This window comes from Chionomys nivalis, chromosome 22, assembly GCF_950005125.1.
Source record: "Chionomys nivalis chromosome 22, mChiNiv1.1, whole genome shotgun sequence".
Classification (NCBI taxonomy): domain Eukaryota; kingdom Metazoa; phylum Chordata; class Mammalia; order Rodentia; family Cricetidae; genus Chionomys; species Chionomys nivalis.
The window spans coordinates 43,675,937-43,691,479 of NC_080107.1; the positions used below are offsets into that span (position 1 = coordinate 43,675,937).

Genomic DNA, 15,543 nt, shown 5'->3' on the forward strand with positions numbered 1-15,543 from the left:
TGAAAGTTATATGATGGCAGACAATATCACCACCCAAGAATTTAATAACCTTTTTGCTTTTACCATGGATGGTATTCTGCAAGGCTTAGATGGTTTTTCTAATGCATCTATTTATTTGATATTGGGAATTAGCTCTGTTTTTCATATTATATCCTTAACAAATGGTTTGATAATAGAGCCAAGAATGTGGCACTTTTAGAAGTGCCTAATAATGAACAGCTAGCTGACAGGATTTATGCCACTGAAAATCAAAAGTTAGCTGAAAAAATTAATACCACTGAAAAGTATAACATTAATTTGTCAGACAAAATCCAATCCATGTCAAAGGTGCTGAGAAATTATCTGAAAGAATTCATACTATTGAATTTGAAATTCAAAATCTGTCAAAAAGTTATTGATAGGTTAACAGAGTATCTCTCCAGGAAGGCAATTTGCATGCCATCCAAATATCTAAGGATGAGAAGTTATCATTAATGGAAAAATCTCATACCTTGGAATCATATGTGCAGAATGAGGATCAGAAGTTATTTGAGTCGATGAAATCATTAGAAATATTCATAGATCAGAGATTCTGGCTTTACAAAAGACAGTGGTAAAAAGATTTGAAATGATTGAGGAAATTATTGGAACAGGTGAGCAGAGAGAGAAGGTACAAGGACATGATTCAGCATCACCAGTATGTGTCAGAGTCGCAGATGACTTATCAAGGGTTTTAGCGACTTACTCCGTAATCATCTCTGACAAATCACCAAGTACTAAATACCCAAAAGGATTTAAAGAATGTAAATGGAAACCTACAGCTATGAGTGGTGTAACAAAAATTAAGCAAGCAGTAGTATCTTATGGTTTCCATTCACCATTTATTAGGGAGATGGTAAAGACATGGGCTTCAAGTAATAAGGTTACCCCCATACTATAGGCTTCAATTAGTTTCAGCAGTCCTGGAAGATGGGCCACAATTACTATGGAAATGCTACTAGGACGAGGAAAAAAATTTTAGAACAGGGAAGAGCAAAAAGATTTGAGGCTTCTCAAGATCAAATTCTTGGTGAGAAAACTTATGCTGACCCACAGGATCAAGCTCTTTCCGTTGAACAAATCTTGTCCCTATGCCACATAGCAGCCTTAAATGTTTGGGAGAGGGCTCACGAAGTAGGAAAAGAATTGAATAATATAATAGGGCCAAACAAGGCAAAAGAGAACCCTTTAGTGACATTTTACAAAGATTAACTAAGGCTGTACAAATAGGAGTAAAAGATCTAGAAGCTAGACAAGTACTTACTGAATCTCTGGCTTTTAAAAATGCAAACTTAGAATGCAAAAAGATACTTGGGCCTTTAAAGGTTAGATCAGCACTAGTGGATGAACAGATCCTGCATACAATGAACACTGAGGCATCTGACTATAATTCTGAGGCTTGGGTAGGAGAAGCAATTTCCAAAGGAATGAAGAGACATCAAAATGCCAAATATTTTAATTGTGGAAGAATAGGACATCTGAGAAGGGATTACAAAAGGCATTCTTAGAAATAATGTCTCCTGGCCGGGCGGTGGTGGCGCATGCCTTTAATCACAGCACTTGGGAAGCAGAGGCAGGCGGATCTCTGTGAGTTCGAGACCAGCCTGGTCTACAAGAGCTAGCTCCAGGACAAGCTCCAAAACCACAGAGAAACCCTGTCTCGAAAAACCAAACCAAAACAAAACAACAACAAAAAAGAAATAATGTCTCCTCTAGGAATTACAAAAGTAGAAGGTCTCAACCTTTTGGATTATGTAAAGATGTGGTAAAGGCTGACATTGGACCAATGAATGTAGATCAACAAAAGACAGACAAGGCAACCCATTACCATTGGGAAACTCCTTGGGGGGCCGCTTGTAGGCCCCCAGGTCAATTGTAGTCCAGTCATTCCCAGTTCCTGTGAGACATGTAAACAAACAAACTAACTAAAAAACCATGCTGTTCTGGATGACAGAATAAACATAGAGGATGAATCAAAAATTCCAATAGAAAATAGGAAACATATATTTTGGCAAACTTCTATAAATAATCAAAGATCAAAGCTAAGAGTACAGATAAATAACATTGTAATAAAGGATTACTGGACACAGGTACAGATATGACTATCATTACTCCAAAATCTTGCCATCCGAATTGGCCTCTCCAGGAGGCAGATGTTCAATTCCTAGGAATTGGAACCCTATCTCAAGTGAAACAAAGCATTGAGATGAGTTGAATGCATATGGTCAGAAAGACAGAGAGGAAGGCTGAGGCCATATGTGGTTAATACTGCAGTGAATTTATAAAGCCATGACCTGCTGTAGCAATGGAATACACAGATTAACATTCCTGCAGTCCCAGAAACTCATGTTTCTGGGAAGGATGTTGTAAGTTACTATAAAAAACAGTCACCAGTCATTCAGGCTGTACAAAAACACAAACCAACTAGCAAACCTTCAGAGGTACCAATAGCCCTATCTTTAAAATGGTTAGCTGAGGAACCAATATGGGTCAAACAATGGCCTTTAACAGAAGAGAAACTACAGGCTTTAGAACATCTGGTACAGGAGCAACTAGATGCTTACCATATTGAAGAATCAACCAGCTATCGGAACTCTCCTGTATTTGTTGTTAAAAAGAAATCTGGAAAACGGAGAATGGTGACAGATCTAGAGCTGCCAACAAGGTAATTCAACCTATGGGCCCTCTACAATCTGAAATTCCTCTGCCTTTATTAGCAGAGGATGGCCTCTCATAGTTATTGATTTAAAAGACTGTTTCTTCACTATACCTTTACAAGAAAAAGAAAGAGAAAAATTTGCCTTCACAGTGCCTACTTACAATAATTCTCAGGTAAAGTAAGAGATATCAATGGACCGTCTTCCCACAGAAAATGCTGAATAGCCCTACCCTGTGCCAATATTTTATGTCAACCATTGGAAATGGTATGTAAACAATTTCCTAAGTCTATAATTTATGATTACATGAATGACATTTTGCTATCCGATTCAAATGCAGATACTTTAGAAAGATTGAAGAAGTAAAGAAAGCTTTGCTTAATGGGGATTACAAATTGCTCCTAAAAAATACAAAGAGGAGATTCTATCAATTAGGAGAGATTGATAGCAAACTCTTAATGACTTTCAAAGATTGTTAGGAGAATTCCAATCTATGACTCACTGTTGGGATAACACCTGATCTAGTAATTCATTCAAAGAATACCCTAGATGGTGACAAAGACTTAAACAGTCTCAGGGAATTAACAGCTGAAGCTAAGAAAGAATTAACTTTGGTTGAAGAGAAATTACAGAAGACACATGTAGATTGGGTAGATCCAAATCTTAACTGCATTCTAGTCATATTGCCCTCCAGAACTTCCCCTACAGGAATTTTAATGCAGAGGGAATATATTATCTTAGAATGGATCTTTTTAATCACATAATCCGAGTAAAAAATTAAAAAGTTATGTGGAAAGGGTCTCTGAATTAATTTGAAAAGGAAAACTGAGACTTCCTCAACTAAAAGGAATAGACCCAGCAGAGACTATAGTGCCTTTTACTACTGATGCAATTTAAAAATTATGGGAAGACAATGAACCCTGGCAAAGAGCTTGCACTAAATTTTTTTAGGAGAGATTAATAGCAATTATCCCCAAAGCGATAGAATTAACCTTATAAAGAGAACTACTTGAATTCTTCCCCACACTGAACATGATACATCAATAACTAGAGCCCACACATTCTATACTGATGCAAAAAAAAAAAAAATCAGTAAAGGCAGGTTATAAATCTGAAGACTTAAGTAAGGTGGAAAAAAGCCCTTATAATTCTGCCCAATTCTGTCCAAAAGGCAGAATTATATGCTATTCTCATGGTACTAAGGGATTTTAAAGAACCTTTCAATATGGTTACTGATTTGCCATAAGTACAAAGAGTTGTCTTGAATATTGAAACTGCTAAATTTATACCACATGATACAGAATTGACTTATTCATTCAGGTTCAAGATATAATCAGGACTAGGCTTTGTCCCATAATTATCCAATCCCATATGGGTCTGCCAGGCCTTCTAGTACAAGGTAATGCAGAAATTGATCGATTATTGATTGGAAATGTGCTGAAGGCCTCAGAATTTCATAAGAAACATTATGCCAACAGCAAAGGTTTAAAGAAGAGTTTTCTCTTACACAGCAAAAAGCTAAGGAGATGATAATGAGATGTTCTACTTGCTCTTTCTATAACCAAATACCATTACCTGCAGGAAGTAACCCAAAGGAATGAAATCTGGCAGATGGATATGTTCCACTTTGCAGATTTTGGAAAATTAAAATATGTAGACCACACCATTAATACTTATTCAGGTTTTCAATGGGCAGCTAATTGTTTTGAGCTCAGATAAGGTTGATTCAGTAATCACATGTTTATTATAGAAGTTATGGCCATCAAGGGTATACCTGCACAATTAAAGACAGATAATGGTTCATCATATATCTCTAAGAAAATGAAACAGTTTTTTGCTTACTATAATATAAAGCATATTACAGGTATACCAAACAATCCTACAGGTCAGGCAGTTATAGAAAGATCAAATCGAACTATAAATGATATGTTAAACAAACTAGAAGGGGATGGAAAATACCCACAGAAATAGACTGCATAATGCTTTATTAACCTTGAATTTTCTTAATGCTAATGAGAAAGGAACAATGGCAACAGAGAGACAATGGATAACAGAAAAAACTTCTACATTAAATCAGTCAGTATATTTCAAAGATGTGGTGATCTCAGAATGGAAACCAGGAGATGTGCTACGTTGGGGAAAGGGTTTCGCTCTTGTTTCCACAAAAGAAGAAAAGTTATGGATACCATCAAAATAAAGATTCGGTTTGAAAAAGAGAAACCTCTTGAGACAGAAAAATGACAGCTCATCCACAGAGGTGACAATCATAAGGATTGGGGCAGGGTTCTGTTTTTTTCTTTGCAGGAAAATATCCATCTTCAAAAACAAACAAAAAAAAAATTGAAAGACCTTCAAACATCTAGATGCCTAAAGGAGAAATGATAACTTTCCAGAAAGTGTCACTAAGTAAAGAGAAATCTGACTTACGATGACATATCATCTGCAGGGTGAAATTTCATTACCTGAACAAGTATATATCTCTACTTAAAAATTAAAGCTGGCTTTGGAGTTGGACAATGGCTATCCTTCTCTAAATCCAAGCATGTTGTTAAAAAAAAAATTCAGAGTTTCTGTCTCTTATCAGGAGCCATATGGTATGGGACAGAAAGAAGAATTTAGGAATGATTTTATTTTTCCCATAAATATTTTTGTCTCTATTGTACCTTTCATTGAATATATGTCTATGTGAATAATGTTTAAGTTTTCTACAATGAACAATAAATTTTCCTGCAGTAATCTTTGAAGTTTCCCAGAAAAAGATGGGACCCAGAAGAACAATTCCATCTGGTTGATATGACGTCATGATGCTGATAGCGCTACTTTAAGAACTGTTTTGGGTACCAGTTGCTCACAATGATTCCAACTTGGTTAGCTGAAATGGTGCAAATTCTTACAATGTTCTGGCCAGAACTTCTAATAAGAACTTCAGAAAAACCCTATCGACTATTCAGAGACTATCTGCAATTATACCAGACAGCAATCTTGAAAATTAACCATCATTTTAGTTTTACAGGATTCCATAGAAAGAACAGCAACCCCATGATAGCTGGAGTAATTCTAGAAGACAAAGTTTGTCCTCAGGCTTAGGGACATCAATTACGGATTGATTATAATTGATATAGGGTTGGGGTGGAAATTATGCAGGCTCAGGGATCTCTTTGCGGGGGGGGGGGAATTAGATGGGAAAATAGGTAGATTAGTGTGAACTTACACTAATAATAATAGGGAATAACAGTGAATATTTGTGAGCTATTATTTATAAACAATTTACATTGGTATAGATTCTTTTTTTTTTTTTTTTTTTTTTTTGGTTTTTCGAGACAGGGTTTCTCTGTGGTTTTGGAGCCTGTCCTGGAACTAGCTCTTGTAGACCAGGCTGGTCTCGAACTCCCAGTGGTATAGATTCTTGTATATTGATACAAATTCAAATTATATTTGTTATATGGAAAATGCTGATGGAGGAAGGTCATTGGTTAAATAATAAAGAAATTGCCTAGGCCCATTAATAGGCCAGCCCTTAGGTGGGTGGAGTAAACAGACAGGATGCTAAAAAAAAAAAAGCCGAGTAAGGAGTCGCCATGATTCTCTCACTCCAGACAGACGCAGGTTAAGATCTTTCCTGGTAAGCCAGCTCGTGGTACTACACAGAATATTAAAAATGGGTTAGATCAATATGTAGGAGCTAGCCAATAAGAGGCTGTAGCTAATGGGCCAGGCAGTGATTAAAAGAATACAGTTTCCGTGTAATTATTTCGGGGCATAAGCTAGCCATGTGGGCAGCTGGGTGCCGGGGACGCAGCCCCGCCGCTCCTATTACAACAGAGTGGCACCCAACGTGCTAATGAACTCCACGTAAAACCTGAGAGGGCTTAAAAAGGAGAGAGAGAGAATTCAAGACAGTTTTTTGCTGTTTCTGGGTTGCGTGCGGCAAAGAAATTGTCCTGACTCAGCAGCAGGAAAAAACTGACTGTTTTAAAATGCCGGCTTTCTGGGCTGTGCCGCCATTACGATCTCTGTTTGGCTCCTGCTGGAGACAGAACTTTTAAATGGATCATTTGGAGTAAAGTACTACGGCTTGCTTGATGGCAATGTGGACTGCTGTGTGCCTGGAACTGTGTGTGACTCAGGGGCACCAAATGGTTCTGATGCAGGAACGGCTCAGCTCCGCCAAGCGAAACTCTGCTGGTCTCAGGCAGGAACTACCGTAATTACCATAATAACAGCGCAGTTAAGGTTTAGACTGGGCAGGACACAGGCAATACCGTAATACCTCTAAATGGTACAAGTTAGGTTTTTAAAAAATGCTTAACATTTTAAAAAATGCTCCTGGATAGTAAAAAAAAAAAAAAAAAATTACAGATTCACAATAAAACTGATTCAGACACTGTTGGATAAATGTACGTAGGCTTGAGAGAGAGAAAAAAATATATATAAAAAATAAAGTTAATGTCTTAAAAAAAGGGTAAAGTCTTTAAAGAGACAGAGTACAGATAGTTATAGATTAAAAAAATAAAAAAAAATAAGCCACGTAAAAATGGAAAATTCACAGAGAGTCTGGATTCTTTGTATTATTGTGTTTTCTTTAAAATTTTTGACTGTAAAGGAGCTAAGTACAGAGAGACATTTCATTATATGGGCTGCCAAGCTAAACCAGAATGGATATAAGGGTATTATGAGTTCAGAATTTGGGTCTAAGGATATGATACTTTGGAGAGGGTCTTCTTTTGTTTTCACAGAGGATGAGACTCTATAGATTGCATCTATCCCAATATGGTATGATAGACCACGCCCTCCTAAAAGGTTGCTGTAAACACCTTCAGAAAATTACTTCATTCAACTGCCGACTGAGATGACCCTGACACACAGGTCACACCATAAAAGATCTAAATACAGCGCCCCCATTCAACAAAAAGCAGTTTGGAGAAAAAAACTGCGCCCATGTTCCCAAATATTGTTTATAAATGTTCTTTTACATTTAAAGGGGGATATGATATAGATATGAATAATTTACATTGGTATAGATTTTAAGGTCAATTTTGTTATATGTATATGTATTTCTGATCTTGATTAAGGTATTGTGATTGTGTAGTTCATTTAAAAATGTAATGTATAATTAGAAAATATAGGTTGCTACTGGATAATCATAAATAATAGTCAAGCTTGTAGTCATGTTAGTTAGATTTTCTAGATGTGCATAGATATATTTCAATTAGACATTCTTCATATCTTTCAAAGACTACAGAACATGGCATTTAATGTTTTAATAACTTAGGGCTTTTCATGACAATGAGACACGTCTGCTCCTGGGAGCACCAATCTACTTCAAGAGAATGATGGGCATCAAAGAGGCTCCTTATGGAGTTTGATAGCCATTTGGGCATGAAACTGCTCATGCCTGGACTGTTGCATAAACTGGACACAAAGAACCCACAAAAAGAGGACTGCTGAATTTGCCTAAAGGTGAGACGGTCTTTTGGGGTTCCTGACTCATAAAAGAGTCTGCAAGACATTCTACAGGACACAGCAAAATGTGACTGAACTGTCTTTGGAATTTCCTGCTTGATGAAAATGTCTGCTGGATACTATGGGCCTGAAGGCTGAAGATGGATGCCCCAACAGTACAAAAGAACTTTGAATGACTGTCCAGGCAGCGAAATGTCTCTGTCATTTCTAGAGTTTTGGATTTCTTGTTTACTTAGGTAATATTATATCCTTCTGGAGTCTTTGATGGAGTTAAAGAATGGATAGATAGTCATAGTTTTCCTTAGTTATGATAAAAGATAAAATAGATATAAATATTGTAACTGTAATTCTTGCTTGATAACTTTTACTATATGTAATCTTACTATGTTAAAATAAAAGCCTTTTTTTGTTTAAACAGAAAAAGGGGAAATGATGGAGGAAGGTCATTGGTTAAATAATAAAGAAACTGCCTAGGCCCATTTATAGGCCAGCCCTTAGGTGGGTGGAGTAAACAGACAGGATGCTAAAAAAAAAAGCCGAGTAAGGAGTCGCCATGATTCTCTCACTCCAGACAGACGCAGGTTAAGATCTTTCCTGGTAAGCCAGCTCGTGGTACTACACAGAATATTAAAAATGGGTTAGATCAATATGTAGGAGCTAGCCAATAAGAGGCTGTAGCTAATGGGCCAGGCAGTGATTAAAAGAATACAGTTTCCGTGTAATTATTTCGGGGCATAAGCTAGCCATGTGGGCAGCTGGGTGCCGGGGACGCAGCCCCGCCGCTCCTATTACAACAAAATGCTATTTCTGTTTACAGTAGTTGTACACCTATGGAAAATTATTTTGTTATATTGTATGCATGCATGTTTCTAACTCTGCTTAAGACATTTGGCATATTGATACAATTTTAGAATATATTTATCATATTGCACTATACATTTCTACCTCTGATCAAGATACTTACACATTGTTTACATTTTGAGGTCACTGCCCTCATTTGCTGCACAGTTGTTTAAAGATTGTTTAAATATGTGGTCTTACTCTTTAAGCTATATAGGTATTAAGAATTACAGGTCAATAGTATCCATGTTTGTCATACTTAGACTAATCAGGCTCTTTAGATACATAAAGATTATATTCCACATTGACAGGAAATCTTCAATTACTTCAAAGAACTGTAGAATATATCATTTAAATAACTTAGGGTTATGTTGACGCAAAACAAAATTGCTCCTGGCAGCACTCATCTATTCCCGAGAGAATGTTGGGCATTGACCACACGCCACTTGGAGCTTGTTTTCTTCTTGGCAAAACTGGCCTTTGGGCAAAGAACTATCCATGGCTCAACCACTGACAAAATGCATGGTGTCCAGACTGGACAAGCAGGATACAAGAAAAAAGACTGCCAAACCTTGCCAAGACAGGGTAAGATGGTTTTGAAATTTTTCCTGCCTCTGACAGTGGTCTGTCAGTTACTCTAGGCCTTAGCCAAAGTTGGCTGCTCCAACATTGCAAATGAGACTCTGGGTGATTACCCAGGTAGCCAGTTATCTTCTTATATTTATTGCACATTTGGAAGTTGCTTGATTGCACTTTCTGTTTACTCAAGTAATATTATTTTCCTTCCCATGTATTGGATGGAGTTGAAGACTAAATAGTCATAGTTACTTTACTCTCATGACTTAGCTAATTCATTTCTAATACAAGACTTAGAGACCTTAGGATAGGTTAATTATTAATACATTTAGCATATGTTTCTTGCTTGATATTGTTTATGATGGTTATAATTCTGATTTTTATACTTAACAAATGATGCACGATTAATAAAAGCTCAGAGACTGAAATTGGGGTCCAACATGAAGATCCAAAAAGGAAAGGAAAGTAGCCACTGGCTCTTACCTTGACTTCAGTCAAAAATGGTGAACCTGCATTCAGGAATCTCAGAATGAGACTGTGTGTGATTGTTTTTTCCTTCTATTTTATAATCCTCTCTAGTTCTGGGATTAAAAGCATGTATCACCCAGTTTCTACAGCTACTAGTGTGGCTACTGACATTAAAGGTGTGTGTTACCATTACCTGGTCTGTTTTTTCTCTCAGATCTTCAGGCAAGCTTTATTTACTAAAATACAATTGAAATGCCACTACAGTTCATCACACACCACTTGCCACCACAGTCTCCTTAACTCATCCACAGCCTGGAAATGTCGTTTGGCAATCCCTGCACATCAGTCAAAGGCACATAAATGGAAGAAAGTATGTCTTCAACTTCAATCTATATTTCCCATCTATTTCCCTATACTTCATGGCAACCACTTACCTCAATAATGTCAAAGCAAAAGCCAAGCCAAGATCCCTTTACCCAGTAAGAAGAAAAGATGGTCCACGGGGCTAGTAGTTTCGACAGACACCTACCCGTGCTGTTCTGTCATCATACTCCTCGTCAGACATCAAAAAGTTACAGAGTCCCCTGGTGGGTATGCTGGTGTTCTCCGTGATCCAGGTATGCAGGTACACTTCTCCGAGGACCCGCTTCATATGCTCCCTTGTCAGGTGCATCTCCACAGCCTCAATCTTCCCTTGGATCTCAAGGAGCTTTTCCTCTATGGGTTCACGGCCTCCGGTGTCTCCCATGGCAGTGAGTGAGTCTTCGGGGGGCTCCTCTGTGTCACCCTCTTTGCTCCTCTCCTGCAGGCCAGCCTTGGTCCCCTGCTTGGAAGTGCCTTCTTCCTGCTGTTCATCCTCACCATCGCCCATCCCAGGTGAATCAACCAGTAAGATTTTTGAGTCCTCGTGGGTGGGCTTCCATAAGGCCTCTGAAGGGGATTTCTGCATTGACTGATACAAAATCCTTAGGAGGAAAAGCTTAAACCGCCAAAAATAGGTGACCCCACTGCTCTCAATCTTTTTTTCCAAAGCTTCATGTAAAAATTGAGGAATATGTTTATCTTTTAAAATTTTCCAGCGGACTAGGTCAATTAAGTCCACCTGCTTAAAGAGATTCTGAACTGAAGATTCCAAGAGCTGAGCAGCTGCTTCTTCAAAGGTCTTGAGAGTAACAAACTGGACCTGGTAGTTCTTGTTCACGGGATGGAGGCCATTGATCATGCCCTCAGTGGTGATGATGGCCAGATAAGCACCACAGGGGCTCACTGCAATGCCATGAGTCCTCACTGAGCCAAATACATCCGAGAGTTTAATAAGCTGGTGTTCAAACTTCAATGCAACATCTGTGAAAATAGGAATCAACTGCCTCACCTTCCCATCACTAGAACAGGTGTACACTGTTCCATTCTGCTTATCTGCAGTCATGGAGACGATAGGCAGTGAGTGAAGGCCTGTGACATGGGAGTTGTGAACATTCAGACCAGCCTTTGAGATCAGAAGAAGACACCAGAACACATAGGAGCCTCTTGCTGCTACCACTAAGCTACAGCTACACTTCTGGTAAGGATGATAAAGTGGCACACATTTGATGCTATGCACAGGCAATTGGTCCATTTCTTTCCACAAGACAACAGGCTGCCTTAAAGTGAAGTAGCCTTTGACTGCTTTGAGATTGACGGGGAGAATTTTCACCGGTCCAAAAGCACTGCCTACAATAAGGCCACTCATTTTCCGATTATTGTGCTCATATTCCCACCAAAACAAAACACTTGGGGAGCTGATTCCTGACTCAATGGTGTTGCATGAAGAGATGGACTCCTTTCCCACGAATGGCAGCTGAAATTGCCACACAGCTATATTCCCGTTCTCAAAGAGGACAGCCAGGAGCACACTGCCCACATCCCGGCACTCATTATTGTGCTTGACTTGCTGAGTGGTACAGATTCCTGACCATTCCATTCTGACTGGGGTCTGCATGCTGTGTCTCCTCTGAAACTCAGCAAAATCTCCAAGATTTCCCCCTGGACCCTCATTTTTAGAGAGTCTATAACTGGTTTCATAAAGACGTTCTCCATAAATCTCAGTCAGATCAACCAACTGAACCCACTGGAGTCTGTTGAGGTTCACCTGCACAGTCAGGCGATTGTCCATGGTCAGTGCTGCCAAGAGGCACCTGCCATTTGCATCACAACCCATGGGAGACCAACTTGTGTATTTGAAGCCCCGCATTGGGGGCAACGCCTTCCCCTCGGGGTTGAACATCCTGTCCAACATGAAAGTCTGGCTGATGGTGGGGTCTTTAGAGGAAGCAAACTTCTCCTTGCACTCAGCAACTTCTGTTTTTGAACCAACCTGAAAATAAGACATACAGAAGCTATCAGGTAAATATTCACATGCAGTAACTGCTTTCCATTAACATATAAAACAATTTTATATCAATTCTGGCAATTTTGGAATTATATGCATTTAAAAGATAAACAGCCAGGTTTGGCAATGCACACTTGCTAATATAAACACACTGGAAGCCGAGGCAGGAAGATCACAAGTTCAGTCAGCCAAAGTTGAGGTAGAACAACTCTATCTTAAAATAAAGCAAACAAAAATAATGATTTGATTATGATTAAACATAATAACAATTATGTGTAAAGATTAAATGTGTATTTATTAATGAATTGTTTTGTTTTTTTTTAAGATTCAATAAATGTGATTATTCATGGCTTGGTTTCCAGATTCTTCCTGGAATTGGCCTACGGAATAGACAGTTGACTTACAAGAGTGAAGGGACACTTAGCTGAGACAGTCACAAAACAGCAGCAGTTTTAAAAGTCAGGGAAATATGTATGTATATTCATTTTTGCTACATTAGATAATTGTATTTTGTAATAGCTTTGTGACATATGCTGAAGATCAAACCAAAGGTCTCACGCATGCGAAGCAAATGTTCTTCTACCACTGAGCTCTGGTTTCTGCTGTGCTTGTGTTCTCCAGGTTAGCTAGCTGGGTCAACTTCCCTATGATGCTTCCATCTCACTATAGCAATGCTGGGATTACAGATGCAAGCCATTACACATCACATTGGGCTTTTTCAAGTATGTTCTGGGGACTGTCTAAAGTCATCAGGCTTCCACTTTTAGGCCACTAAACCTCATTAACCAACTCTAGGCCTTTTAATCTGCAGTTTCTTTAACATATCACACGCATTTCAAACATCAATTTCCCAGTCTCCTCTTGCTATAATTAAGATGGCGCCTATCAGACTTCTCTATTCCACCCACCACTTTTCCTGGGTCCTTTACCTAACTTGCTCCTGCTCATCTATCCTACCAGGTTTAGTCCTATGAGGGCTCAGATCATTCTAGCTTTGCTTCATCCACCGCCCACCGCCCCCGCGTCTAGGTCTGTAACACATGTCAAGTGCTCAGCCAAATGATGAAAGCTCTGAAGAAAATTTTAAATTGATAGTAAATATAGAGGAAGTTGTAAATGACTAAAATTATAGCCAGGAAGGCTAAAGCAAAAAAACCAACTAACCAACCAACCAAACAAACAAACAAACAAAAAACCCAAAAAACAAAACATAAGTTGAGCTAAAGATACTTTCACTACACTGAAAGGAAGAAGAACTTCATCTACTGTTTTCAGAAACACAAATAAAAGGCAAAGTGTACTGTTACACAGCTGTAGTCACAACATTTGGGACACAGAGTTAGTAGTATTACCCCAGCAAGCTTCAGGCCAGTCAGGGATGCGGCCAGCAGAAGAAAACAAAGGAGAAAAGTAAAGTAAAAAACAAAACAAAACAAAAAAACAACAGCAACAACAAAAAACTTTCCATTTTGATTTTAATGCCAAAAACAAAGGAGAAAAGTAAACAAACAAAAAAATCCTTTCTATTTTAATTTTAGTGCCAACTTTTTAAAGAAACTTGGAAATGGAAGGGTAGGGCATAATTAAAAGGGAATTCAAGTCCTTTTTAATATATGGATTTAATAAAAGTGACTTGATGTAAGTTACCAAGCACTGAGGCTAAACTCTAGAACACAGGCAGAACTTGGAAAATAATCACTAAGAAGCAGTGCCTACATCCCAGCAAAGTTTAAGGCACTATTTTAAAAGATCTTTCAAATGTTAAGTATATATAAGCTGTTAAGTCTAATTAATGACAAAATTCCTCAACCTATCAGCAGTGAACAGTACTCGAGATAGCAACAGAGCTGGGGACATGGCTCAGTCAGCAGAGTTTGCCCCACAAGCACAAAGAAACCGAATTTAAACCCAGAACTCATGCCAAAAGTTAGGTACAGCACTATGACCTTGGTGAGGCAGAGGTAGATTTCTAGAGCTCACGAGGCAACTTCCTAGAAAAGATGTCTACGGAGAGTTAAGTTTTGGAAATGCCCAATATTACTCACTAGCCCTCCTAGTGCATATAAAATGCCTTGGCCAGGGAGCCACTGTAAAAACATGTTTAACCTATGCAAACTTCTTTTTTTTTTTAAATATTTATTTATTTATTATGTATACAATATTCTGTCTGCGTGTATGCCTGAAGGCCAGAAGAGGGCACCAGACCTCATTACAGATGGTTGTGAGCCACCATGTGGTTGCTGGGAATTGAACTCAGGACCTTTGGAAGAGCAGGCAATGCTCTTAACCTCTGAGCCATCTCTCCAGCCGGCAAACTTCTTTTTAAAGTAGAACCTTGCAGGTTTTGAAACAGAACCGAAGCCAAAATATCCTAATTTTATGGCATTTAGAGACAGAGAACAACACTGATCTTGAGCAGCAGGGTAACTTTTAACACATAATTAAATTCAAGTTCTTTTAGTTGATTCAATCTCCCTTCCCAACTCTTTCCATCACAAAAACCAGTTAGAAAATTTAAACAAGTACTTAGATGTCTAATGACCTAACCACTTGAAAGCTGAGTTTCCATATGCTGCAAGAGCCCATCACTCAATCATGCACTCCTGAATTTCAAGCTGACCGTTACCCATATAAAAGCTGACACAAGAAGCCCATCTGAAACTTTAAGTAGCAAGGAGCTACCTGAAGACAGAGAATGTGTGATTTCCAAACACAGACAACAGTCATTTTGCGTAGCAAGTACAGATAATAAGCAATTGATACACAATAAGACTAGCTCATAGAGAGCGTTAGGATTTGGAACTGTATCAGTAATCTAATGGGGAAAAAACTCAGACTTACTCCTTTTAAGATTTAATTTTTTATGTGTATGAGTGTTTGCCTACATGTATGTATTTGTACTATATGTGCATGTCTGGTGCCCACAGGCCAGAAGAGGGTGTAAAATCCTCTAGAACTGAAACTGCAGATGTTTGTAACCTGTCCAATGTGGGCTGGGAACTGAACCCAGGTCCTTAGCAAAAGCAGCAAAAAGTTCTTAACTGTTGCGCTATCTTACCAGTCCTGTGACTTATTCTTAAGTTACATTTTCTTGCTTTTAATTCTTTTTATTATTCAATTTTTTATCATACAATTTCAACCTCCAAGACAGAA

The 15,543-nt window shown here is 38.4% G+C and overlaps 1 protein-coding gene across 2 annotated transcripts in view; it reads right to left on the reverse strand.

The window, feature by feature from the left end:
• The window catches only part of Gtf3c4 (general transcription factor IIIC subunit 4), a 76,301-nt gene that overhangs the window by 56,584 nt on the left and 4,174 nt on the right, over nucleotides 1-15,543 (reverse strand). For both annotated transcript variants that reach the window (XM_057754923.1, XM_057754924.1), the window contains exon 2: nucleotides 10,552-12,375. In XM_057754923.1, coding sequence (XP_057610906.1) covers nucleotides 10,552-12,375 — 1,824 coding nt within the window. The remainder of the gene's footprint in view (nucleotides 1-10,551; nucleotides 12,376-15,543) is intronic.